This window comes from Equus asinus, chromosome 21, assembly GCF_041296235.1.
Source record: "Equus asinus isolate D_3611 breed Donkey chromosome 21, EquAss-T2T_v2, whole genome shotgun sequence".
Lineage (NCBI taxonomy): Eukaryota > Metazoa > Chordata > Mammalia > Perissodactyla > Equidae > Equus > Equus asinus.
In genome coordinates, this window is record NC_091810.1 from 46178884 (window position 1) to 46205779 (window position 26896).

The following is a 26896-nucleotide window of genomic DNA, read 5'->3' on the forward strand; positions in this document are numbered from 1 at the left end:
TGCCTTTATCTCTCCTCTGTAAAATGCACCCTCCTCTTGTGTAAGAGGTTGTAAATTGTATGGACCACATGAGGCATGTACGGTGGGTGGATTCTATAGACAGTGTCTGTGATGACAGTCCCCTCCCCACCCCCAACCTGGGGAGCGCCATCCCCCTAGGGGCCAGGGGTCTGGTACCAGCAGAAGTGGGTGCTGCTGTCCCTACAACCTGGAATCAAACCCAATAATCTCCCTGAGTCAGCAGTATTATTAGGCCCTAATAACTTGTGAAGGGCCTGTCTCCAGTAATTTCTCAGTTAACATTATCTGCTATTATCATTACTACTACTATTCTTATTTTCATACTCCCGATTCCCCTTACAGGCCCCTGAAGCCCTGAGCTCCCTCTATCGGGACTAGGGCTCGGGGATGGAGCCGGTCTGCTATGGCAGAGCCCCGTGACCTTGCTTGACCTTGCTAGGCTCAATTCCTTCAGCTGTAAAACGGAATTAACAGTGAAGCCTCCCCTCTGAATTCCATCCAGGGCTCCGTGCAGGAAGGAGCCAGAACGGTCCGCAATAAGATGCGAGTCAACAGGCAAACTGTGAGGCAAGCCTAGAGCCTGGGGTTGTTATTACTATTTGTGTGTGTGGTTGATACCGGAGGGCAGTGCGGCCTGACACGCAAGTGTCGGGGGGCTGTGGGTGGCGGTAGGGAGGTGGACAACTTCGGGCTCGGGAGGTGGCCGCGGGGCGCGGACCGGCGCCGGAGGGCGGGGCGGGCGGGCGGGGCCGGCGGCCTGGGGTGACGGCACGCCCCGCCCCCGGGCGGGTCCCGGGAATCTTAACGCGCCCTCGCGCGGCGCCCGCCCTCGGCCGCTGCCAGTCGCTGCCCGGGCAGCCGCGCCGCCTCCGCGTCTCCGCGTCCTGGTCCTGTCCGCGTCCTCCCCCTGTGCTCGCCGGGCCGCGCCATGGAGGGCTACCATAAGCCTGACCAGCAGAAGCTGCAGGCCCTGAAGGACACGGCCAACCGCCTGCGCATCAGCTCCATCCAGGCCACCACGGCGGCCGGCTCGGGGTGAGTGCGGGCGCGGGCCCGGGCAGGGCTCAGGCGGGGTCTGGGAGCCGTTTGCGGTGGCCGCGGGCACGCCGGCTCCGTGTCGCGCTGCACGGTGGCACCACGAGGGAGGCGGCCGGGGACGCTGAGACGGCGGAGACGCGCGCCTCGCAGGGCCGGCGGGCCGGGAGGCACCTTCCGCTGCGCCGCGCGCTCTCGGCCCGGCTTCCGCCCGCGGGCCTCGGCTCCCGGGGCGCGCAGGCCCCTGCCCCGCGCCGGACGCCGGCTCCCCGCTGCCCTGTGATGCGGGGGCCGCGGCTCGTGCATCGCAGAGCCCCGTGGCCGGCCATGCCGGGAAGGCCACCATTATCGCTCTGTCACTGAGCAACCAGGCCCTGGGCCGTGCGCTCTGCACGCGCGGCCCTCGTGACCCCATCTACAGCGTGTGTGGCCGCCGCTGGTAACGTTCCACCTTGCGGATGGGGAAACTGAGGCTCCGAGTTTAAGTCAGTTGCCCAAGGTCCCCAAAGCGCCAAGAGCTGGAATTTGAACCCAAGCTGCCCTAGACGAGAGCGCCTGTTTTAACCCCTTACTTTGTAGGGAGGCTGGGGCCCGGCCTTCTCCCCAGCTCACACTACCCTCCCGTTCGCCCCCTCACACTCCTGCCACCCTTGGGTTGGGGGACGTGTTTGGAGCAGGAGACTGCTGAGACACCAAGTGAGGGGAGTGGGGAGGAAGGTGGCCATGTGGATGCAGCACTCTGGCTCCCGCCGTAAAGGGGAGGTCTAAGATCTGACCTGGGGCTGGAGGCGGGCTCTGGAGGGTGAGGGAGGGGAGACTTGGAATGCTAAGAGAACCCAAGGCTCTAGCGTAGGGAATGCAGCCCTGGGGCAGGGCCCACTGCACGTTCCCGGTGGCTGAGGCGAGACGCCCCTCCCCCAACATCCTACCGCCCCCGGGCCCTCGGGCTCAGAAGGTGGAGAAAGGCTGTTGCTGATCCCAAGGAGCCTCCTCTGAAGGTGCCAGTAGCAGGGACAGGGCTAATAACTGGGCTGCGGGCAGCTGGAGGCCTTCAGTGAGGTAGCTGAGAGAATGGGCCAGTGAGTTACTTCAGAGGCTGTTTCTCCCTCCGTTAAATGGCAGTGAGAGCAGCTCCCACTCTCAGGGTGGCTTCAGAGATTCCAGCTGCTCCCTTGGGCCCTGGCATGGGGCTGTGGAGACAGCAGTGTGATGGGTTCATGAAACGATTTTGAGGGCTGGTTGGGGGGCGATTTCTTAGAAGAATGACAAGATTCTAGCTGTTGGCCAATTTCATACAGGATATGTTATTAATAAGTAAATCTCTTTTGACCTTCAGGTGGGTATGCACTCACCCTGTGTACTTTTTTTTTTTTTAGATTTTATTTTTCCTTTTTCTCCCCGAAGCCCCCCAGTACATAGTTGTATATTCTAGTTGTAGGTCCTTCTGGTTGTGCTGTGTGGGACATGGCCTCAGCACAACCTAAGGAGCAGTGCCACGTCCACACCCAGGATCCAAACTGGCGAAACCCTGGGCCGCCGAAGCAGAGCGGGTGAACTTAACCACTTGGCCATGGGGCGGGCCCCTGACCGTTTGTACCTTTAAGACATTCAGTTCTGGGGCTGGCCCGCGGCACAGCCAGAAAGACCTATACAGAAGGACCTACAACTAGAATGTATAACTATGTGCTGGGGGGCTTTCTGAGGGAGAAGAAGAAGGCAAAAAAAAAAAAAAGATACCCGGTTCTCAGAAGGGATTAGACCTCTCCTGGCAGGCCATTTCCCGCCACACCATCTGCGTGCACGCTTGGACACATTGTCTCTGTTGGGTTTATAGCAGTCTTACCCATTGTGTGGGGCACACACTAGGTCTACACACCTTGTATGATTTGCTGGGTGCTACTGGGTTTACTTCCCTTGACCGTTTCCTGGGGTCACTGGCCCTGCAGGGCCTTGTTGAGCCCTGCTCTGTGCTAGGAGCTGTCTAGCTAGGCTCGTAGGGTGCTGATTGGAGAGACACAGCAAGTTACCCAACTAAATACTGTTAGACATTTGAGCATCTTACATGGCCAGATAAGACCTGCAGACTGTTAGAGGGTCAGTGAGCAGCCACTTGGGCATCCCTGGTGTGAAGCAGAGCACCCCTTATTGCTAATATTGTCTCATGCATCCTGAGAATAACCCTGTGAGACAGACGCTATTATATGAACATTTTATAGGTGAGGAAGCTGAGGCCAGTGTGTTAAGTCACTTGTCCACTCTGGTCCTTGGTGGCTGTCCCATGCTGCCCGGTGAGGGGCTTGTGTTACCAGGAAGACTTCTTGGACAGACGGGCAGCACTGGGCTGGAGAACGAAGAGAAATTGGAAAGGGGAAGGTCAGGTGCAGTGATGGCAGATGTCAGTCAGTTTGAAAGGCACTCTGAGAGAAATGAGATAACGTGTACAACTGTGGGGGGCCTCCCAAAGGGAGGGGGTGTTGAGTGGGTCTCCTGGGTCTTCATTAGGTGGTTAAACTGATTTCTATGGAGAAAGATACTGTGTGTGGCCACAAGAGTTACACCCAGGTTTACAATGTAATGCCTTAGGGAGGAACCCACTGAACTCAGAAAGTGTCTATTTGCAAAAAGGAAAAAAGAGAGTGTAAAATACAGTGTGTTTGTGAGTGTGTGTAAAAGATGCAGGAAAGAAGGACGTAGAAAAACTTACTTTTCGGAAGGAAGTAATGTTGCTAAGCAATCCCTGTCACAAGAAAGATTTTGAAAGGTGTGTGCCAAGAGGGATGGGTGTGCACATAAAATAGTAAAGGAAGACTTGACCAACTCAGGGCAGTGTTCTGGCCCCTGGATGTTTGTTTTCAGGCCCACCATTCCCTGAGGCCCTGACCCAGTTTGCGTGGCAGTCACAGCCAAAGTGACCATCCTGTCAGGCTCCCCTTTCTGGGAGAGCTTACAGTCCTGGATGTGAAACAGCACCTTGGTCAAGTCTTTTCATGGTCACCCACAGAGGCTGGCCTCAGACATCTGTCAGTGGGGACCCAGACTGGAGAGTTCAGGAATTGGTGAAGTCCTGTGGCATCACTGACCATGTGTCAGTGGATCTCACCATGCCCCGGGGAGTGAGGACACTGGCCTCTGGCAGGGGGGCTGGCCTGGCGTGGAGGGACAGCCCTCACAGAGGGCTCTTTGTGGAAGTGGCACCCACACTGGCCAGAGCTGCTCTGGGGTCATCTCCCTCCACATGCTGAGGGAACTGTGGCAAGAGTCCAGCTCTTCCAGGCTTTAAACAAATGAAACCCAATGGCCTTGTCAGAAGTGGCCTGGCTGCTGAGGCTGGTGGTAAAGATTTCATAGTTCTCACTGACCAGGGCTTGACTCCAGGAGAGGGCCTGGAGGAGCAGAGTGAGCCGTCTCTGGGGTCCTGCCCCCTGCTGTTGTGGGTTTCACATCCTGGTGTCCATGGGACTTGGAAGTGGCTGGAACTGCATCCCTCTACCCAGCTCTGGTATTTGGGGATGCCTTGGCTGAATGCTCAGAGGGCCCCTTCCTGGCCCAGGGCCCTTTGGGTCTTTGGCCCCATGTGTGCCCAGCCTGTCTGGGCAGAAAACTGCTGCCAGGGCCTGCTTCACCATTCGGGTGGCCTCCGCCCCAGCCTGGCCCTGACTGAGGCAAGAGTGCAGCCCGTTGAGATTGCCCCAGCAGCAGCATTTCCCAACTCGGGGTGAAGACACCTGGCTGTCCTGGAGTGACTCAGTTCTTTGCCTGAGTGACCTCTGAACTCAGCAGGGCTGGTGGTCAGTGTTTCTTGAAGCTGAGAACCGGGTGCAGCCCCCTGGTTAGGGTCTGGCTGAGATGTTCTCCTGGCTTCTGGGAGCTCTGACCCCTGGACTTCACTTCTTTCGGCAGCCCTGTTGTCACTAGAACCTGGTCCTGCAAAATCAGGAACTCCTTTATTGCCACAGACACAGCTCTCTGCCCTGGGTGCCCGGAGCAGTCTCTGAGGGCAGGGACCTGCCCAGAGCCGGGTCCTCAGGCAGTCTCTGTGCTCGTGCCCTGAATGGCAAGGTGGAATCCACTCAGAGTGGGGTGGGCTTGTGGGAGCTGGGGGATCCCATCGGCAGCTGGGTCTGGCTGACTGGGCCGCACTGTTTGGGCTTCTTGCTCAGAAGTCAGTTGCACTCGTGGTCTCGATGTCACCTCTGAGAGCTGCACAACCAGGCAGGGGCGTGTGCACACTTGAGAACTTCCTCTACAGGATTCTCGGCACCTTTTCTTCCTTTTAAAAACAAATCTTTAACAGCTCTCTTGAGGTATAATTTACAAATCATAGCATTTTAGGTGTACAGTTCAGTGGCTTTTAGTAAATTAACAGTGATTTGCAATAAGTTTTACTGGATTGACCACATCCAATGTTAGGACACTTCATCACCGCTTAGAAGACCCCTCGTGTTCATTTGCCGTCCCTCCCCGTGCCCACCTCCGCTCCCAGCTCTCAGGCAACCGCTCTATAAATTTCACTCTTCTGGACATTTTATACCAATGGAATTATACAGAATGAGGTCTTTGGGGTCTGGCTTCTTTCACTTATATAACATTTGGAAGGTCATCCATGCTTTAGCATGAATTAGTACTTTTTTTTAATTGCTGAATATTCCATTGTGTGGATATACCACATTTTGTTTATGTGGTCATCAGTTTCTCTTAGGATTTTGCTTTTGTCCTGGGTCTTCTGATAGCAGACTGTGTCACCTTGGCAAGTTACTTCCTTGCTGTGGACCTTAGTAGTCTAGTCCTCAAAATGAGGAAGAGGTTAGACTTAATCTCTGATATGCTAAGAGCTAATATTTACTGAGCAATTGCCATTTTTCTGTGCACTGTGCCAAGTTCTGTATACATACACTACCTCATTCAGGCACATTCTGTTACCATCTCATTTTTACAGTGAGGAAACTGAGGCTCAGAGAGGTCACATCCCTAGGGTCTTGGAGCCAGGATACGTCGTTTATTCATTTGTGTCCTTTGTTTGAACCAGGTGCTGTTCAGGCCCGAGGATGCAACAGTGAGAAAGCTCAGATTCTCTGCCATCATGGAGCTTGTGTTGCAGTAGGATAGACAGGCAATAAACTGCCACAGGTGGTGGCAAGCATGAGGGAGAGGAAGGAGAGGTACTTAGATGGTGTGGTTAGGGAGGGCTTCTCGGAAGAGGCACCATGGGGCAGAGCTCTGCAGGCAGTCTTTGCAGGCAGGAGCCAGCCCGGGCAGTTTGGGGAACACGAAGAACAAGGACTGCTTCTGAGGTTCACTTTTGCCCTGGCATCCTGGGATTCTCGCCTGAGTATTTTTTTAAAAGATAAATGCCTAAAAATATATATATAAATAGTGTCCATATGTTATAAATAATGAACCTGTGTGTACCTACCACCAGGCTCAAGAACTAGGACATCCAGCATCCTGGGTGTCCCTCCCATCCTCATTTCCCTCCCCCCCCCCCGAAAGAATTACACCCTGAGTTTTGCATTATCATTCCATTGTTTTCATATAGTTTTATAACATTTGTGTATGTTCTTAAACAGAGTGGTCTTCCCTCCTCAACAGGTCCTCCTGCAGTGTGCTTTGTTCACATGTTGTATTTGTGAAATAATGTTGCCATTGGATCTCTGTAGTCCACTCGTTCTCCCTGCTCGTAGTGTTGCATTCTGTGAACTTCTTGTGATTACTCCTCTATTCTGTTGACAGACACTTGGGCCGTCTCCAGGTCTGGCCCTTGCACGCAATGTGGTCACTCCCGGGTGTGTTTCCAGAGTGTGCGTGAAGCTCACGTGTCTGTTCTGCTGTAGTATGTGCCTTGGGTGGAGTTGCTCGGTCTTAGGTAATGTGCATCTGCAGCTCCTGATTTGGTTTCTTTTTAATATAGTTAAAAGATTCTTCAGGTTTTCTATTTCTTCTTGACTCACTTTTGGTAAATTATTTTTTCCTAGAGTTTTCCTGTTTTCAAGTTTATTTGCATCAGGTTGTTCAGAGAATTTTATCGTCCGTTTGTACGTCCCTCCTTTCCTTTCTAATATTGCTCTTCTCTTTTTCTGGATCCTGCCTTGTCAGAAGTTTGCTGAATTTTTAGTCTTTCCTTTGTTTTTTTTTTATTTTTAAGAACTAACCTTGGCTTTGATTTTCTTAAATTGTGTATCTGCTTCCTATTTCATACATTTCTGGTCTGATTATCTTCTTTCTACTGTCTTCGAGCTCCCTCCATTTTTCTAACTTTTTCAGTTGGATCTTTCCTGTTGGTTTTCAACTCCTGTGTTTCTTGCTTTGGTCTTTGGGTCCTTATTTCTTCTCCATAACAGATTTCTTTTCTTTGTATTTTTAAGCATTGAGGATTGCCTCGGTGAGGCTGTTATGGGTGCTTGGCCTCCCTGGTTTGTTCATTTATCGAGAAACCGTGTAACTCCTGGTGATTCAGGCCCAGTGTCTGTCCGGCGGGAGAGGCACTGTTTTTTGAGTGGAATTGACAGCTCTTACCTCTTGATAATGGAGAGGAACCAGCCACGGGGGTGAAGGATCTTCTCTGCACTTTTCCTGCAGGGAAACTGAGCAGGTAGAACGAATGCTAAAGGGATGAGAGAGACCCTCCTGGTAAGGGAACCTCTGGAAGAATGTGTGTCCTCCCCGAGGTGGGGGACGTCTTTGAGAAACTTAATTTATTAAGCTCCCAGCATCACCTTCGTAGACTGAACTCCTTGGGACTATAAGTGGGCTCTTCAGGCCAAGGCAGGGTTTTTTAATGAACTTGTAACCCCTGTGCATCACCAAGAATCAGGTAAAGTACCCTGCAGCCCCCCATCCGACCCCACCCCGACCTGGCCCTAGCCAGTTTGTGTGTGTCCATGGGTGTGTCATACACACCACCATGGGGTGGGGCCTCCACCAGCAGATGTCCCCCAGGGGAGGCCAGGGTTTCAGGACAAGCTCAGCCCTGAGGCCACAGACTCAATAGGTTTTGGCCCTGAAGGGCTTCCAGTAGGTTGAGCTTAAAAGTAACTGCCTCCTGTGTGCACAGCGCTTTACAGCTTACAGTGTCCTATCTCAGTCCTTCCCTCCTGCCTGCCCCGTCAGGGTCCCAGCCCACAGATGAGGAGTTGGAGGCACTGAGAAGTTTAGCATCTGTCCTGCAGCAGATGGTGGTAGCTGATGGTGACCTGGGCACTTCAAACTCATCATCTTCCTGGGATTCCTGGACACCCCCATCCCGCCCATCATCCTCACTTACAAGTGAAGGAGCTGAGCCTCAGGGTAGAGCACTTGCTCAAGTCCCACAGCTCCTATCCCCACCCCAGACACTTTGCCGAGGGAGTTCCCTGAAAGCTCTGGGGTGGAATAGGGTGGACACTGGGCCCCTAAAGACCCCTTATTCTGTATGCTTTTACTTGGTGGTGTGAACACAATGCCAGCAGTGTGGCCGGATGCAGACTTTGGAGAGAATAAAATATTGCTCACTCCCCCGTCCTGGGCCTATCAGGGAAGAGTTAAAATCAACTAATTTTTGACTTCTGGCGTCTGTCTGTGCTGACCTTCTCCCTCCCTCCACGTCCCCTTTGCCTGGCTTTGGGGATGCTTCCACCATGTGCAGAAAGTGGTTGCACCTACCATTTATCCCTGAAGCCCCTTCCAGGCGGCCAGGTAGGAACGTCACGCTTGGGTCACGAGGTGGACAGGGCAGGCGGAGCCCTGCACCTGCCTGCCTGCCTTCTCCTCAGAGCAGTTTGTCCACATCCTTCCCCTACTCTTCTCATAACAGTCGAGGCTTTTGATACGGGATTCCTCAGGGACCGGGCTGCCCTTGAGATGGGAAGGGCAGGAGGTCAGGCTGACTGGTGTTGACTGGGATGTCCTCCCGCTGAAGTTTGGCACTAGGAACAAGGGAGCTGTGTCCCTCCCAGGCAGAGAAAGGTTTCTCGTTTACATTTCCTCACCTCCCTCTTTCAGGTCTAGTGTCTTTTCCCCATCCGTGACCAGGAGTTCGTAGAAATGGTTAAGTATAAGATGATTGTGTGCTGGGAATGTGACTACTAAACCAGCATGGACAGTTCTGGATGTCCCTACTAATGTGTCTGTGCTGGGAGTGACTCACCCCTAACCTGGTGGGGGGCCGACTGCAGGGGAGGAGGGAGGCTCCTGTGAACTCCAGGTGTTGCATGTGCCCTTGGGTTTGGCATTGGGCGTGTTCAGGGCGAAGGACCTCGCTCGAAGAGCAGCGTGAGAGGGCTGTGCTAGGCTGCGTGGAGCGGGAGGCTGGGAGGCACGAGACCTGAGGCGGACGTCTTAACAGAACCGTGGAGCAGAGGGCTTCAGGCTTAGCTGGGACCACGGCGTGTCCCGGCAGGAACCCCAGCCTCTGCCCCGTTCCTGTGGGCACCGGCTGGGTTCATCAAGTGGGTCCTCGGAGACCTGAACCTGAACAAGTCTGATCTGGAAGATGGAATCCTTGCACTTTCTCCTGAGAATTCCTCTGCCCAGCAGCCGTTCAGATAACTGTGCAATTATTAGAATAAGAGGCTTAAAAAAAGGGGGACCCTCTGACCCCACTGCTCCAGGCTGGAAGGGCAGGCTCTTGCTCCACCTCAGCCCTTGTCACAGGCAGAAGGGATTTTTATTTTTACGTGATTGTAGCCTTTGTAGAAGATGAGATTGTGTGTTTTGCCTTTTTAAAGTCTGCACAAAGCCTGGGTCTAGGTGGCAGCACCAGCCCTCGAGGCCCGTTCGCAAAGCTGCTGACTAGTCCAGTGATGCTGTTGCACAGCCTGAAGTCTAGTTTTTCAGACTCCCAGCCCCACATGTTAAGGCTGCTGGGAGGTTCATGGTAATTCCACGAGGCTCAGTCCCTTACTCCGTGCCCCTGGACTCAAGACCGGCACCCCTGGGGGCCTGGGAGCACAGGGTTGCCCCTCCCAAGTGGGCAGAGTCCTGGGCAGTCCCACTGGGACATAGCTCTTTGGTCAGTGGTGGAGGGGCCACCGCTCTCAGCTGCTGAATCCTTGTAACTCCTCCTAGGAGCCTCAAGGTGAGGACTGGGCTCCACCTGGCACCAGCCACCGCCCAGCCATGGTGCCACCATGTGCTGGGTCTGCTGTGTGCGTGGTCTCCTGGACTTCTCCTTTCTTATGCTAGTCCAGTCCCAGAATTTTTCACTTGCCATCACTCTTCTGGACTGTTGGTCCCTGGGAGGGTGTGACAGTCCATGGCACCCACTAGCTGGCCCAGACCCCAAGCTGCCAGCAACGGCCTCCTTGAGACCCCATGCAACCCTCTCAGGGAGCAAGAACACGTGCCTCTGTGATAAGCCAGGCCTGTGACTCTTTGGGACACAGGTCCCAGGTCCCTGTATGCGGGCTTGGGGTGAGCCCCGTAGGTCAGGGGTCCAGGGCTGTGATGCATGTGTCGCCTCTCTCCTGGACCACAGCCACCCCACATCATGCTGCAGTGCTGCGGAGATCATGGCTGTCCTCTTTTTCCACACCATGCGCTACAAGCCCCAGGACCCCCGGAACCCTCACAACGACCGCTTTGTGCTCTCCAAGGTAGGAGCCCAGCTGCCCACCGCTGACTGCCCTTTGCCTGGGGTTGGGTGTCATGTAGGCCCTGAAATGATGAGAAGGTGCTGGCAGCGAGTGATCTCCAAGGAGACCTCCCCTGGTGGAAACCCAGCCCTGGCCCACCCTTCCCAGGCTCCTTCTCCACTTGCTCGGCTTGGCCGGGCCCATCACAGCCTCTCCCTTGGTGTCTTGCTCTGTGTTGACCTAGCACAGAGTAAGGAATAAACAACTTAATTAATAGGAGACAGTGGAATGACCTGCTGGATGTTGCTCCCGTGTTTGGTCTTGACAGACAGGACTCAACATACAGGTCTGGGGTACAGCTTTGTGGCTTTCCGCACGCATCTTGCAATGCTGTCCCAGCACCCCCAAGGCCATGGCTTGCCCCCTCAGGAGTGGTGGTGCTCTACGGCAGGGTTTGGGATGGGGCACCCTGTCCCCCCACTTCCACATGAGAATCACGGCCGCAAACCATGCCACAACCCCTGAGATCCACCTGTGCCCAGGCCTGGCCCCATGGCCTCTGGTCTCCCGGGGCAGGCATCAGAGCTTAGAAGTCTGTCCAAGTCCACTCACATGCCAGAGACTGGGGATTAGGGCAGCCGGCTGCCTGCTGGGGTTTTGGCCTCTGCCAGCCTCACAGCTGTGCTCCCCCTGCACCTGTCCCAGGGCCTGCCCGGCCTTGGCTGTGGGAACTCCGGGCTGGAGAGGGATGAAAGGAGGGAAGTGGCCTTCACTCGCTTCCACCCTGAAATGGATACCCTGCCCGGCAGGCGCGGCTGGGCCCCGGTTTCAGTGTGTAGGGGAACAACCCCTAAGCATCAGCTTCCATCTCACCCCCTTCACCCCCCCGTCCCCTGGCAGGGCCATGCAGCCCCCATCCTGTACGCTGTCTGGGCTGAAGCAGGCTTCTTGCCCGAGGTGGAGCTGCTGAACCTGAGGAAGATCACCTCTGACTTGGATGGGCACCCTGTTCCGGTAAGTGCGTCCGCCAGGAGCCGCACAGGCCTCTGTCTCTGCTTCTGTTTTCCCCGGGGGCAAGTGGCAGGGGGCAGGGCACCCACCGAGGAGCCGAAGGTGGTGAGAAGCCAAGGAGTGTAACGAGGTGAGGAAGGAAAGAAATGGGTGTTTGGGGGGGTCACGCTGTTCGCCCCAAGCTGGTGCTGAAGGGTGGGGCCCTTTGAAGACCCCACCCAGGGCACTGAGGGTGGACTGCAGGGAAGGCCTCTCCCCAAGGACCAGAACCCCAGCTCCCCTTCCCTTCCTGGCCTCCCTGGCCATACAGACACAGCCCAGGAGAAGAGGGTCACCTGGGAGTCAGTAAGGGGGTCACAGCAGGATGCTGGTGACGCCCCAGGACAGGGGCCCGGTGTGCTCCTCAGGTTCTAATCCCTGCAGATGTTTGGAGTTCCTGGGTACCATGAACCTGTCACTTCCCCATCCGGGCGCCCACTCAGGCCAAATGTTCTGTCAGTTTTGTCATGAATTTTCCCCACCTCTCTGGGAGGTGGATGATGTGGGCTCCATTTACACGTGAGGGGACTGAGGCCCACAAAGGTGCAGTCCGTGGCTTGAGGTCACACAGGTCCCTGGGAGCAGAGCTGGGATTTGAACCACACCCACAAGTGCTGCTATATGAGAATGAGAAGTCACACTGGGGGGAGGCCACCCCGGGGCTGGGCCTCCTGCAGACCCAGCTTACATGGCTGGGTCTGGTGGGGCTGTGGCTGCTGTAGCCCCTGAGGCCAGGAGGCCAGGATCCTGGGAGGCAAGCTGGGGAAAGACACTGCTTCCTCCTCTGCCCTGAGAGTAACTGTGACCCTGTTATGGCAGAAACAAGCTTTCACTGACGTGGCCACTGGCTCCCTGGGCCAGGGCCTTGGAGCTGCCTGCGGGATGGCCTACACGGGCAAGTACTTCGACAAAGCCAGGTAACACTCCCACGCCCCACTGCCCCCGGGCACCTCCTCTTGCCGACTTGGGCTGAGTGGGAGCCAAGTAACCGTGCAGGTGTGGCCTGAGGCAGGTACCATGACCAGCCCCCTTTTCAGAGGAGGAAATAGCCTCAAAGGAGTGCAGGGACCTGCCCAGAGTCCCTTGTTAGTGACTGGCAGGGCCGGGTTTGCATCCAGGGCCTGTGCTCCCAACCACATGCACTTTGGCCAGAGTGCTTTAGCTCATAAGTTCCTGTGTTACCCTCAAGGCATGTGCGGACCCCAGAACTCTCAGAAGCCCTCATCCCCAGTGTCTGACCAAGTGCCACAAGCCCAGGCCCAAGCCACTTGCCTTTCTCTTTTGAAAGGAGAAGATTGTGTGTTCGGGAGGGTTCTGGGCATCCCTGAGCCCCACCTGTCAGCCAGGGGAAAAACAGACATTGGAGAGATTGACCTGCGCAGGGTTGGTTTGCAGCTCCAGCGCCAGGCGGTCTGGAGGAGGACACCTTTGAGGCAGGTTTCAGCCACAGGGCTGTCTGCTGTGGCCAGACTGCGCCTGCCAACAGGTCTCTTTATTGGGGAAAGGAGGAGTGTGGGCTGCAGGCTGTTAAGGGGAGCAGTTTGTCAGAGGGTTTCTTCAGTCCTTTACTCTTGGGGGCGCTGTGCTCCATGCTCATCTTGATAAGCTCCCTGTGGGCTGAGTGGTACATGAGTACAGCTTCCCCTCTTACAGATTGGGGATACTGAGGTAAGATGCTTGCTTATGACCCATTTAGGTGGGGCAGGATTTGCACTCACAGCGTACGTCCAGAGTCTCCATATTCAGAGTCCCCAAGGCTGCTCTGAGGGGCCTGAGGGAAGCACAGGAGGGTCAGGAAGGCTGTGGGTAGAAAGCTTCCTAGAGGAGGGCCTGATGGAGCCTGACCTGCAGGTGGCAGGAAGGGCGCAGCCATGAAGCCGGTGGCTTCCCCACTGCCCCACAGTCCACCCCACTGGCAGGAGAAGGGCCACAGCCAGGTGGGTCAGGAGGCTGTGGTGGTGACTGCGGCCCTTTGAGGACTGGTGGCTGCAAGAAGCCTGACTGGACGCTACTCCGCAGTGAGCACCCACTATGTGCAGGCCGATCTGAGGGCAGGGGGCTCCTGAGCTGGCTCTCCAGGAGGTGGGCTGGGGCTGTGGGGCCTTCCGGGCCCTGTCAGGCCAGTGTCACCTGGGAGCACAGTGTCTGCCTTCAGTTCCTGGCTGGGCTTTGGGGCCATGCTCGGCTACACCCAGAAGTGATTCACCATGAAATGAAGAAAGTCACAAAGAATGGGATGTATGTTTAAGAGTATTTTATTTGGCGCAGAACCAGAGATGTGAGTTAATTATTCCCTACAGTTGCTTGAAGTAATTCCCTGTGAAGGGTCATTTCCTGACCCTAATATAATGGAACAAGCTGGTGTAGGGAGAAGGGGTTTAGCTGGGTTCCCAGCAGCCAGGGTTGGCTAAGGCTCAGGCCCTCGAACTATACCTTGAGGGGTGGCGGGGGCATGAAGGGAATTAACAGGCCGTGCCAGGCTGGAGGTGGCGTCCTGATAGAGCAGATCTGGCCTCCAGTCTCAGCTCTCCCAGCCATTAACCAGGGAGCGTACATCAAATTGGCACTCTTTCATTTCTCTTTTAAGTAATTTTTTGGGGAGATTATAAAATACCTACTCATCTGAAAAATACGGTAAAGTGTTAAAAAGAAAGGAATGTTTTCCTTATTCTTAACCACCCCCCCATTTAAATCTTACTAGCAATATATCATGTTTCCTCCATGATATTGTGAAAAAAACCTTACAAATTTGTAATCCTAGCATTACACAATTTTATATTCTGCTTTTTAGAAACATCTCAGCACCGTGAACATTTTCTCACGAGCTTAACTGTCGAGAGCTCATGTTAATGATTGCACAACCTTCTGTTTTATGGATCTGCTATGACCCATTTAGGCGGTTCTCTGTGGTTGGACCTTTGAGGCAGTTTCTAAAACCTCTACAACAAATGTCAACCCTCTGTTTAGGGTGCCTTCTCTTCATGGTAGTTCATGGTTGTGGGTATTTGCAGCCCCCAACCCCAAATCTGACAGCTTCAGGCAGCACAAAATCTCAGAGACAGCCCCGGCTTCTGCAGGGCCTGCTTTCCTGTTCACAAGCCTCCCCAGTGTCTCCTCAGGACCGCAGGACATCCGCCTGACCTGAGCCTGTTAGCCCAAGAGGGCTGCCCTGCCCCAGGCCTGGAAGCCTGAAGCTGTGCTTGGACGCCACTCTTGGCCCCAGTCTGACTTCCATGGAAGTGGGCGTGGGGCTGGGAAGGCAGCCCATCTGCTTCTCTGGAATCCCTTTCTGGGGAAGTCAGTTCCCTACAGGCCTCTCTTGCTCAGCTGCTCACTTTGGGGAGCTGCTGTGCCAGACCCGAACCCTGCAGCGTCTGCGTACGCTTGCAGCCTCTGCATATGCTTGCAGCCTGCAGGGGAGAGATGAGACAAGCTTGAGGACAGGACCTCTGAGTGTGGCCCTGGAACCTTCTGCTCCTGGCCAGGGACAAGTGGCTTGCCTGCTGAGGCCACAGAAGGGAAGGCAATGGGCAGGGAGAGGATGCAGAAGCCCTCCCTGACCTGCTGGCCTTCAGAGGTGCTGAATCATGCTGACAGCACCATAGCTGTCCCCGCCTCTTCTCCAGCTCCCTCCTGTCTTGGCCCTGCAACAAGGAGGCCTGAAAGCCCAAGCTGCTCAGCTGCAGCCAACTCCAGGGCCGTTTCCTGCAGCAGCCGCAGAGCAGCTGTGTCCTCTCTGACCCCGTCCAGGCACCAGGGCCACGCAGCTGGACACTGGGCAGGGGAAAGGGGCGTCTCCGAGTCCTGCCGCTCTTCCCACTGCGTGTACATTCCTAGACAGCAAGGAGTGGACGGTCTGGGCTGGGCTGTCAGACCTGGGTTTGAATCCCCGCTCAGCTATTCCCCAACTGTGTGACCTTCAGACAAGTCCCTTGACCTTTGAGCCTGTTTCCTGGTCTGTGTTTTGGGAATAACAGCTGCACTTAACCTCACGGAGAGGGTTACCCAGCACCAGCCCTGCCGGAGCCACGGGGTGCCATGCACCAGTGATGGAGTTATTGTGTCTATGCCTGTGGCCGCTGCTCCCCAGCCGCTCCCATCCCCCACATCTCTGGGGTGGGAGTCAGAGCCCCTCAACTGGTCTCCCTGCCTCTCGGCTCACCCCCTTGGCTCCAGCCTCCCAGGGGCCCGGGAAGGTTCTGTTCACTGGGTAGCTTATCCCAGTTCAGTGCTCTTTTTACCATTGTGCTGCCTTTGAAATTATCACGGGTGCCTGTGTTGAGGGCAGGACAAGGCCCAGCTCCAGGCTTGGGCAAGAACCAACCTTGGTGCCTTGGGGAGTGCCCATCCTCTGAGTCACCTGTCCCCACCATGGGCCCAGTCCTCAAGTCCCCTCGTCAGTGCTCACTGTTCATCTGAGGCCTTGCTCTAGGATGCTGCCTGGCAGCACACCTTGCCCTGCCCAGCCGGCTCCTCTAAGTCAGTCCCCGGGGCTCCCCCAACACTCCTGGTTCCTGGGAGGGTGGAGAGAAGTGAGTCCAGCCCTGCAGCAGGCAGTTCGAGCCCCTCCCGCCCAGTGAGAGTAGTTCACCTCACTCTTCATTTTACTTGTGCCCCAACAATCCCCGATTTTCTGGGTCCAATTGACCAGACCCCTGGGCGTGGACTTGGGGTGGGCAATGGGACCTGCCAACACTGCTGCACACCTCTTGCACGTCTTGTGTGGCTGCTCCTTTCCCAAGCACAGTGGGCCCAGGTGAGTGGGGTCAGCCTCCAACCTACTCCCCTTACCCACAGCTACCGTGTCTATTGCTTGCTGGGAGACGGGGAGCTCTCAGAGGGCTCCGTGTGGGAGGCCATGGCCTTCGCCAGCATCTACAAGCTGGACAACGTTGTTGCCATTCTTGACATCAACCGCCTGGGCCAGAGCGACCCTGCCCCCCTGCAGCACCAGATGGACGTCTACCAGAAGCGCTGCGAGGCCTTCGGGTAAGTACGAGGCCGTGGCCTGAGCACCCTCACAGCTTGACAGCCGGCTGTGCTAGAAGCTTTGCAGGTTCAGGGGCTGAAGCTAGAGGCTAAGCCCCATCTAAAGAAGGTCTCCCTTCTTCAGCATTTGGCTCACAATTTCAGACTCTTAGCACTTGGACTTAAAGTGGCAGCCCAGGCCACCATCGTGGATTTGTGGGCTGAGGCCCAGTTCTCAGCGAGTTCCTATATTTGCGTGGTTGTGTGGCACCAGGGTTCTCAGAGCTTCTGTGTAACATTATCTGACGGATCTTCACTTTGTTCTTGGGTGAAGAGGGAGGGGGTGCCCAGTGTGAACCAGGCTTACTCACGGAGGCTAAGGGACAGATAGAGTTTGAATGTCAGTCCGGTGGTCCCCTCCCGTACTGGCCCCAGCCAGCCTGGGGAGGAGGAACAGACCCCTCTCCCAGTGAAGTGGTTGTGAATTCAGAGTCACATGTTACCAAGCAGGGAGGTCCGTCTGGGTGAGTGTCATCCGGAGGGGCCCTCAGCCTGATGTCCCTCCCCTGCCCCCAATACCCACTGCTCTGCAGTGGGGGCTCTGAGGGCCCAGGCCCCCAGGCTCAGCCCTGGCCGAGGAGACTGTGGCGGACTCTGGGCTGGGGCCTCCAGGGCCGCCCGTTGTAGAGTCGCCAGCCAGGGAAGGTCGGGGAGGAGTCGCAGTACCCGAGTACACAGCAGACACGGGGTTATTTCTGGTGACTGACTTATGGAGGGAGAAAGTGAAGGGAGGAGATACCCTCTCTGTTGGACAGAGAGGGAGACATCACAGAGTGTCTCAAGGGCTTGCCCAAGGCCACATCAGGCTGAGGACTTGGAGCATAACAGCGTCCCTGGGTCTGTGTCCATAACCTGTGGTTCTGAAGCCAGATTCCTTACGTCCTGCCTCCGTCATTAACTTGCTTTGTGACCTTGGGCGGGATGCTCCACCTTCAGTGTCTCAGTTTGCTTGTCTGTAAAATGGGGGCAGCAACAGCAGCGTTGTGGCGAGGCATAAATGGGTTCGTGTGTGTCGTGCTCGGCCCAGTGCCTGCACAGAGTGGGCATTTAGTACATATTAGCTGCTATTTTTATTCCTATTAATATGACAGAGGGTCCTCGAAAGGATTGCCTTAAAGAGCAAGGTTGCCCTGCCCTAGCTCCACGGTCTAGATGTTTGCCAATACGGCTCATTTTTCACAAGTTTCCAGCACCACATCCAGCATCTATGGGGTGATCAGAAGTGTCCCCTAAATAAAAATTGGGCCAGAAAATTCGTCAAGAATCTAATAGCAGACAGAATCAAGAATCTAATAGCAGACAGATTCCAAACCCCGTGCCTTGTCCCCAAAGCAGCTTTCAGTAGGAAATGAGCAGATCAGGAATCAAAGAGACAATAAATGAACTAAGCTTTGCATTACTTAGGAAAGCGGAGGAAAACCTGCTCAAAGGCAAACAAGAGGAGTAAAATAATGCGGAAAGAGAAAAGAGAAAATGAAACCCAAATTGGAAACAGAAATGTTTTAGGCTTCGCAGCTCCTCCAGCTCTTTCCAGATTGCAGCTGTGCAGTGGAGAAAGGGCGGACCTTTCCCAGGACCCTCCTTGGGGTCTTCGGGCATGGCCCTTGCCCCTCACTGTCCTCTTCTCTGTCCCCAGCTGGCATGCCGTCATCGTGGATGGACACAGCGTGGAGGAGCTGTGCAAGGCCTTTGGCCAGGCCAAGCACCAGCCAACAGCCATCATTGCCAAGACCTTCAAGGGCCGAGGGATCCCAGGTCCGTATGCACGAGCCTGCCTCCCCATCCCCACCCCTCCCCTGGGACTGGGTCCTATGGCTGATGGAGGGGCATATCTCTGAGGCCCTGTGTCTGGGGAAGTACCAGCCCTTTGCTGCCTTCCTGAGTGCACTGGGGCCACAGAAGGGGGAACAGGAGATGTTGTGCTCCCTGAGGTGACTCAGTGGTCAGCATGGCTGAGCCAGGATTTGAACCTAGGTTGGGCTGGCCTCAGCCAATGGGCATGTACAGGCAGGAGAGGAGGGCCTTTGGAAGGGCCTGTGGGTAAGGAGAAAGGATGCTGGTGTGAGTCAGTCCCCCACACCGATGCCCTGGCTGGCATTTGCACAGCATCCTTGATAACTCCAGCTGTCTGCCCTGAGCTAAAGGCCCCATGCAGAGCCAGGAGAACCTGGAAAGACCTAGGTTCTCTCCTATGGGGTGAGTGAGGTACTCCTCAAGCAATGGAAAAGTGCTTCCAGAAGGCTGTGTGGGTGGAGAACCTGGAAGGGTCTGGAAGATGGTTCCTGCACTAGACCTTAGAGGGATACAGGCATAAGCTGCTCCCCAGCACCCGGGTGAGGCTCCAGACCCCTCTGGTGGAGATGGCCCTCGTCCATTTTAAAGATGGTAAAATGGGGCTAGAAGTGGTCAGAACTTGTCCGGGGACACACGGAGTCGGGGGCACTAGGGGGTCTAACTGCGGGCCCAGTGCCAGTTCTGCCTTACCATGCACATGCCCTGGCTGCCCCCCTGCCCAGCCCGGGGTCGCAGCTCTCTGACCTGCACAGCCTGGAGGTAGATGAGGACTTTCGCTGCTGCCTGGCGCTGACCCCTCAGGTGTTCTACCAGGCGGGATCTGGAAATCTCTTCTGGTTTTGGGGGTTCCTAGGGGTCTGCAGGGCTGCTGGGTACTGCCTGGGACAGTCAGTCCTTGGCTCTACCCAGGCTGCGGTGAGATCTGAGGTAGGACTGTTAAGCTCGCTGGTGCCCACACAGCAAAGCGGGGCAGGGGGTGGGATGGGACACACACGACAGACGACGCATGTGACCAGGTGCCTACGGAGCCTGCTGGTGCCTCAGGTGACCTTGGCAGTACTCAGCCTGCTCTGTGCTCAGCTTCCCCTCTAATGGCTTCCCCTCCCAACCCATTCAAGAAACTGAGTGTGATTTCCACCCCAGACCCCTCTCCGCAGGTGCAGATGTGACACAGAGGAGGACAGGATGGGACGATCTGCCCACACACGCTCCTCTCCCCACTTGGCTCTGAGCTCCTGGGGACTGGTTAGCTATTCAGTGGGTGCTGGGCATGTGGAATCCTGGTCACCACAACCACCCTCCTTTCTCAACTCTCGTGCCCAGTGCAGGGCTCTGCTTGACTGTGACAACATCGTTCCTTTCCTGTCCCCTCCAGGGAGGCCTCCTAGCCTTCCCTCAACGGGTAGAGAGCCAGGCCCCGAAGCAGCTTCCTGGCCCTCGGGGAGCCTGCATCTGACCTGGCCCTCTGCCCTCCTCCATTGTACCTGCAGGGGTAGAAGATAAGGAGTCTTGGCACGGGAAGCCCCTCCCCAAAAACATGGCTGATGAGGTCATCCAGGAAATCTACAGCCAGATCCAGAGCAAAAAGAAGATCCTGGCGACTCCCCCGCAGGAGGATGCCCCCTCAGTGGATATCACCAATATTCGCATGCCCACCCCGCCCAGCTACAAAGTTGGGGACAAGGTACAGAGTTGGGCCTCGCTTTCCTGGTCCGACTTGGGTGGAGTGGCCATGGTTCTCGGGCTCCCTGAGGCTGGGGCCAAGATGTACCTCTGCAGAGTAGGGAGAGGGAGAAAAGGGATTAGTTCGGGGGTGAGAAGGAGCCTTGAGGTGTTGCTCCTGCCATTTCCTTCATGGGGACAGCCAGCTCCAGAATTATTTACCTGCAGAGGCTTAGAGAGGACAAGGGACTTCCCCACAGTCACACAGCAAGCTATTGGCAGCACTGTGGTCAAAGCCCATGGCTCCTGAGTCCCACCCCATCCCTGGTCCTTCAGGGCCTTGGCTTGAGCTCAGGACTTCCCCATGTCTTGCCTGGCAAAGGCTAGACAGGCCCGTCCTGCTCCAGGGCTCTCCCTCGTGTGAACCCATGTCAGGCTTTCCCACTCCTGGGCCCTCGGTGTATTCCCATGCCAAGTGGGGTGAGTTTGCAGACCTCTGTCACAGGGATGGGGAAATTGAGGGTGTTAGGACATCTTTTGCAGCCCAGACACCTCACAGCTGGGCTGTGGCACTCCCAAGACGTTCATTGTAGTTCTCATGGGCAACCTTACAGAAGTTAAGCTTCCACAGGACCCGGTGTTGCTGGGCTTCCTTTTTCTGCCCCTATTTTTATCTTTTTCCCCTCCCTAAAAGCTATGGCCTCCCAGAGGCTGAGCAGAGCTCCAGGCCACATGCCCACCACAGTGCTCAGAGCTTTCCTGCTCTCCTCCCCACAGATAGCCACCCGCAAAGCCTATGGGCAGGCCCTGGCCAAGCTGGGCCATGCCAGTGACCGCATCATCGCCCTGGATGGGGACACCAAGAATTCCACCTTCTCAGAAATCTTCAAAAAGGAGCACCCGGACCGCTTCATCGAGTGCTACATTGCTGAGCAGAATATGGTGGGTGCCAGGCTAGGCAGGTGGGCGCAGGGCCAGCCACAGCCTTGGGCTGGGGTCTGAGGGGGCCAGGGGCAGGACTGAGGTCCTCCTGCTCCTTTGGGCAGCTACATTGGCACTGCCTGGGTGCCTGCTGTGGATCAGGCCAGGGATGCCACAGGAACAGCTAGGACCCAGCATTTATCCCTTGACCTCAAGTGACTGCAGTAGTGAGGGAGGGGTGTGTGTTTGTGATGCCCAGGTGCACATGTACTGGATGAGCGTGCAAATGGGGAGCTGAGTAGGGCTGCAGGTGCACACAGGAGATGCTGCATGTCGGCCAGGCGTGGTGGTGAATGGGCTCTCTCTGGGGCTAAAGGGCCTTCCAGGTGGAAGGGAGGCACAGCCAGGAGGCTGGGACATGATGGGTCTGCTGAGCCCCTTTTACGTACAAGGCTCTGGCCCCGCCACCCTGAGGGATGCAGAGATAAGAGGACTCTGCGGGCCTCTGACCTGCACACAGGGGTAAGCATCCCCGTGTCAGGAACTGAGGTTGTGAAATAAGGACAAGGTTTAGTCCTGTTTCTCCCAATATCCATTCCTTCTTGCCAGAGTTCTTCCTCCACCTGAGCCTGAAGTCTCCCTATGGCTTCTAGCCTTGGCAGCTGGAGGGTCCACACTAAACTGGCAGGGGTCTGGGGCAGGAGGGCTCATGTCAGCAGGCGGGTTTCAGAGCTGTGGAGCACGTGGCAAGTTTGGAACTACTGCATGCACTCAGTGCTTCTGGGCCAGGGACTTGGGGCCTGGACCCTCCGCAGGCATACAGGGGGTTGGGAGGACTGGTATCTGCAGAGGTCTTGGGGCTGGTGAGGGAGATGGGAGGGAAGACTTCCAGATGCCTGGGAAGGGCGGACCATCTTTGCCCAAGCTTACTAGCCTGCTGTGGGAAAGGCTTTTCTTGTTGCTAGCAAAAAATGTCCCCCAGGAAAATTAATTTTAAGAGAACTTTTGAAATGGTTATTTCAAGTCACAGGAGTTCGGTGTTTGGAAACAGACTGCGGGGTCCATGGGTGCACAGAAATCTGTTGTATGGGAGGAGGAGAATTAAGTTACCAGGATGACAGAACCCCTCTCCTCCTCCCCGAGAGGTGGCCGGCCTCAGGAAGGGTCCTGGGCTCCCTGGCCAGCCTCTCACTCTTTGGGGCTGACGCTGCCTGACTGCCCACTAGGTGAGCATTGCTGTGGGCTGTGCCACGCGCAACAGGACGGTACCCTTCTGCAGCACTTTTGCGGCCTTCTTCACGCGGGCCTTCGACCAGATTCGCATGGCAGCTATCTCCGAGAGCAACATCAACCTCTGCGGCTCCCACTCCGGCGTGTCCATTGGTGAGTTGAACCAGGGCCAGGATGCTTCCACCTGTAACTTCCCTGGACTTTGGACCAGGAGGTGAGAGGGTGGGGCCAGGATTCCATTCCACAAATAGGGTCTGACTTCAGCGTATCTTTTCCCACGCTCCAGGAGAAGATGGGCCCTCCCAGATGGCCCTAGAAGATCTGGCCATGTTTCGGTCAATCCCCACGTCAACCGTCTTTTACCCAAGTGATGGGGTGTCTACGGAGAAGGCAGTGGAATTAGCAGCCAATACGAAGGTTAGTCGCATGGCTGTTCTTTCGTCTGTTGGCAGCTAGCTTTCTCTTCCCTAGAGGGACAGGAGGGGAGGCCACCATGCAGGCACAGAGCTGGTCATTCAGTGCCTCAGAGTGGTGTCTCCTGCCCTTGCCCCTGGCGTTTGTAGCTTGTAGAAGTTAGACCAGGAAAAAACCACACACATCATGCTTCCTGCTGCATGGCAGACATTGCTAATGGATCACCACACTCTTTCCCCACTGAGAATCCTGGCAGTCCCTGCCAATCTGGCAGTGGATGCCTATCTGCCCTCCCTGAGCTGGGTTCTCCAAGACAGAAAGAATGAGCTGAGCACCATGGTCCTGACAAGAGCCGCCCTGCCATAGACCAGAGGGCCCTGCAGCTCATGTTCTCTACCTCCTGGGGCAGTCCCACTTTGGAGGCCAGGCTCCCTGATGGGAAAGTCATCTTCCATCTGGGGCTTGGTGCTGGCAAGGCCGTTGGGCCACTCTCCCTCAGGACAAGTGTTTGCAGAGGTGCACACTGCACAGGATGAGGGGCTCCTTTTCCCTGCTGAGGGAGCAGTCAGCATGAGGTGCCTGACAGACACCTCCAAGGGGACGATGAGATGGAGGAGGTTTGCAAGTGGGAAGTGACGAGCTTTCTGGAAAGACTCCACTCTTTGAGGTTGGATGTGCTACATCGTAACCCTCAGTTACGCTGTTTTGTCCCAGGGCATCTGCTTCATCCGGACCAGCCGTCCAGAAAACGCCATCATCTATAACAACAATGAGGATTTCCAAGTTGGACAAGCCAAGGTCAGTGCAGTTCAGGCCCCATGTGACCCTACAGAGCGAGCCTGAAGTTGGAGCCCACCCCAAGCCACCAGTCCCTGAGCCTCATTGCCCCCATGTCACCCTCAGGTGATCCTGAAGAGCAAGGATGACCAGGTCACTGTGATTGGGGCCGGAGTGACCCTACACGAGGCCTTGGCTGCTGCCGATCTGCTAAAGAAAGGTGAGGAAGGAGGGACCCAAAAAGTTGTAGATTGGGTGCCGACTGTCTATTAGGTCTTCAGGATGAGAAAGCATTTCTTCTAATTAAGTGACGGTGAACCTTACCGGGTGCCCAGCATGATGCTATGTCCAGGGCTGCAGTGGCCAGTCCCTGCCCCGTGGCCCCAGAGTTGAGGGGCCTCGACCTGGTGATCAGATCAGAGGCCCTGGAGCCTGCCAGTGGGGCTTGAATCACCACTCAGCTGGGCACTAGTTAAGTTATTCAACATCGCCGTGCCTCAGTTCCCCCATCCATAAAACAGAGATACTGTCACCTGCCCCGTGAGGCTGTCCTGAGCATTTAATAAATGTGACCTGGAATTATCCTTATTATCATTGCGGGCTCACAGATGTTAGCTGCTGGTACTGGAGGGGAGTGAGGCATTAGCCTTCCCTATAACAGAATCACAGTAGGTGTCGCATCTCACTGAGCATGAAGGAGAGGGCGGATGTGGACGTCCTTGGGAAAATGACCTCAGATGTGAGTAGGAAGTGATGAGCAGAGGCCCAGGCAGAAGGAACAGCATGTACAGACTCTGAGGAACTGGAGGAAGGAGCCGGGGCAGGAGCAAGATCATCCGGGATGGACATCCAGGGGAGGGTGTGAGGCAGGCACGGCAGAGACTCGTCTTCTGAGCATCCTGCTGGTCCTCACCTGACCTGACCCCTCATGTCTGTGCCCCAGCTCCCTTCCCAATCATCCCATAAGCCCTTGCTGTATCTCAGATCAGACCCCTGGAGCTGTCGCTTTGGCTTCCTCTTCATCTTCAAAGGCATCTGGAAGGTTGAGGAAAGTTTTGTAGGCTCCACATATGCCACTCGGTGAGAAAGTCCAAAGGCAGAGACGCCCTGGCCCAGGGTGTGAGGGACGAGAGAGGGCACTTGCCTCTCTTCCCTGAGACCAGACGCTCCTAAATCAGGCCAGGGAAGGCTCCCAGGAGGAGGTGGGTGCAGAATGCCAGAGGACATGGGCATCACAGATAAGACAAGGAAGGGAGCCAGCCACCAGGGGGTTGGCAAGCAGGAGCTTGATAGGAATGAGGGGACAAGTGGTCCTCCTCAGGACAGGGACAGGCCACAGGCTGAGCTTTAGCTGTGTGACAGCTCTTAGGACCCCCCTCCCAGGGCCCCCACCCAGGGGGCCCATCAAAGGACAGACCCCAGCGCTCAGCCCCGCCCCTCTGTCTTCTCCCCTCACAGAGAAGATCAACATTCGAGTGTTGGACCCCTTCACCATCAAGCCCCTGGACAGGAAACTCATTCTCGACAGCGCCCGTGCCACGAAGGGCAGGATCCTCACGGTGGAGGACCACTACTACGAAGGTAATGGTCTAGGCCAGAGAACCAGGGGCACATGGCTCGGGAGGGCTGGGGGGCACAGGGCCACAGTTGGAGGGCTGGCCTTCCTCCTTTCTGCCAGCCCCAGGAGGGCAGCTGCAGCCCGGGAACTGAAAGCTGTCCCTTGGAGCACCAGGGCCTCTTAATAGGCTTCAGGCTTGGCCTGGGACCCAGCGAACTCTCAGCGGCTGGAATGGCTCCTGGGAGCCCCTGCCACTCAGGAAGCCAGTGGGGATTCCAGTCTCACTGCTAAGAGTGGAAAAGGTGGCTTGTGTCCTGGAAGTAGTTGAAAGTTAAGGCGATTATGCAGAATCAAACTGGGAAAGCAACACAGAATTTGTCTTTCACAAAGTAGCTGTCCATAAGCGCACACCATCTTCCCCTCTCCCCAGGAGAAGAGATGGGCCTAGATTCTGGGGTCAAGTGCAGATGTTAGTCCATTGATGACAGCTGCCCAGAGGATGGTGTTAAAAATGATTCAGAGGCCACATTTGAGCTTATGAAAAAAAATAAGTATGGTGATTGATTGGTGACGTCTGCTCTGGCTACAGGCCTGAGGAGGAGGGTATATATGCCGTCTCTGCCATCCTTGGGTAAGGGAGTAAACTAGAGACGGGCAAAGGGGCTGGGGCCAGCCAGGCTCTCTGGGGATCCACCCACTGCTCACCCTGAGGCCACATCACCTGACTCACCTCCTTTTCTTTGCCCAGGTGGCATAGGTGAGGCAGTGTCCTCTGCAGTAGTGGGCGAACCTGGTGTCACTGTCACCCGCCTGGCTGTTGGCAAGGTACCAAGAAGTGGGAAGCCAGCAGAGCTGCTGAAGATGTTTGGCATTGACAAGGACGCCATTGCGCAAGCTGTGAGGGGCCTCGTCACTAGGGCCTAGGGAAGGGTATGGGATACAGGTGGGGTTCTACACGTTTCAGAGAGATTCTGGCAGAGGTGCTCCAAGATGTACTGAGAGGAGTAGTAAATATGTTTTGAGAAAAATGAATCAGCCCCTCATGTTGTTTCTTTGATGTGGATGCAGCTGGTGCTGGTTCTGGGGAAGAAAGGTGGAGGGACAGCTAGGGAGGTTTGTGCCCTTGGCTCTGGGTCTGTCTACTCTGACAAAGGGGGTCACCCAGACATGGCCCTAAGGGAAGAGGAGGAAAGTTTCTCCTTTAAGTTGGGTCCTAGATGGAGGCCGGGCGTGGGCTGCCAGTGGCCCAGGTTGGGCACACAGGGTCTGCATTTGTGCTGGGTTTGGTGCTGACTCACTCTAGGTCAGGCACAGCCTTGGGAAGAATGAGCCCTTTGGTCCAGCTGGCAAGGCAGGAGAGCGCTGGCAACTTGCAGGGCTGTCCTTGAGGTTGGGGGTCCTGCTGCCTCCCCTGTAGCCTGAGTCAGAGACAGGAGGTGCCCTGCTCTCAGCCGCTCTGGGAACTGGGACAATGTCCGTGGTGGGGAGGGGCCCAAAGTTGTGGAAGCACCTTGTTTAGCTGGGTCTGCCATAACAAAATACCACAGGCTGGGTGCCGTAAACAATAGATGCTTTTCTCATGGTTCTCTAGGCTAGGAAGTCCAAGGTCAAGATGTCCACTGATTTGGTTTCTGGTGAGGTCCTGCTTCCTGGCTTGTAGATGCTGCCTTCTCCCTGTGCCCTCACATGGCCTCTTTGTGAATGCCTAGAGAGACAGCTCTCCAATGTCTCTTCCCATAAGGACGCTAATCCTATTGGATCAGGGCCCCACCCTTATGACCTTATTTAACCATTACCTCCTTAGAGGCCGAATCTCCAAATATAGTCACCTTGGGGGTTAGGGCTTCAACCTATGAAG

At 55.8% G+C, this 26896-nt stretch overlaps 1 protein-coding gene across 2 annotated transcripts; it reads left to right on the forward strand.

Moving 5' to 3' along the window:
- Positions 1 to 766: 766 nt before the first annotated feature.
- TKT (transketolase) lies at positions 767 to 26070 on the forward strand. Of its 2 annotated transcripts, XM_044754458.2 has the most exons (15): positions 989 to 1056; positions 9034 to 9078; positions 10508 to 10625; positions 11505 to 11618; positions 12474 to 12571; positions 16452 to 16643; positions 18319 to 18437; positions 19967 to 20160; positions 20916 to 21080; positions 22286 to 22442; positions 22576 to 22706; positions 23418 to 23501; positions 23607 to 23700; positions 24939 to 25061; positions 25787 to 26070. In XM_044754458.2, exons 3-15 carry the CDS (start codon positions 10542 to 10544, stop codon positions 25960 to 25962), a joined length of 1731 nt encoding a protein of 576 aa, XP_044610393.1. In that variant the 5' UTR covers positions 989 to 1056; positions 9034 to 9078; positions 10508 to 10541; the 3' UTR covers positions 25963 to 26070. The 2 variants fall into 2 exon arrangements, with proteins under 2 accessions (XP_044610392.1, XP_044610393.1); XM_044754457.2 differs by lacking the exon at positions 9034 to 9078 and having other exon boundaries at positions 767 to 1056.
- The last annotated feature ends 826 nt before the right edge of the window (positions 26071 to 26896 follow it).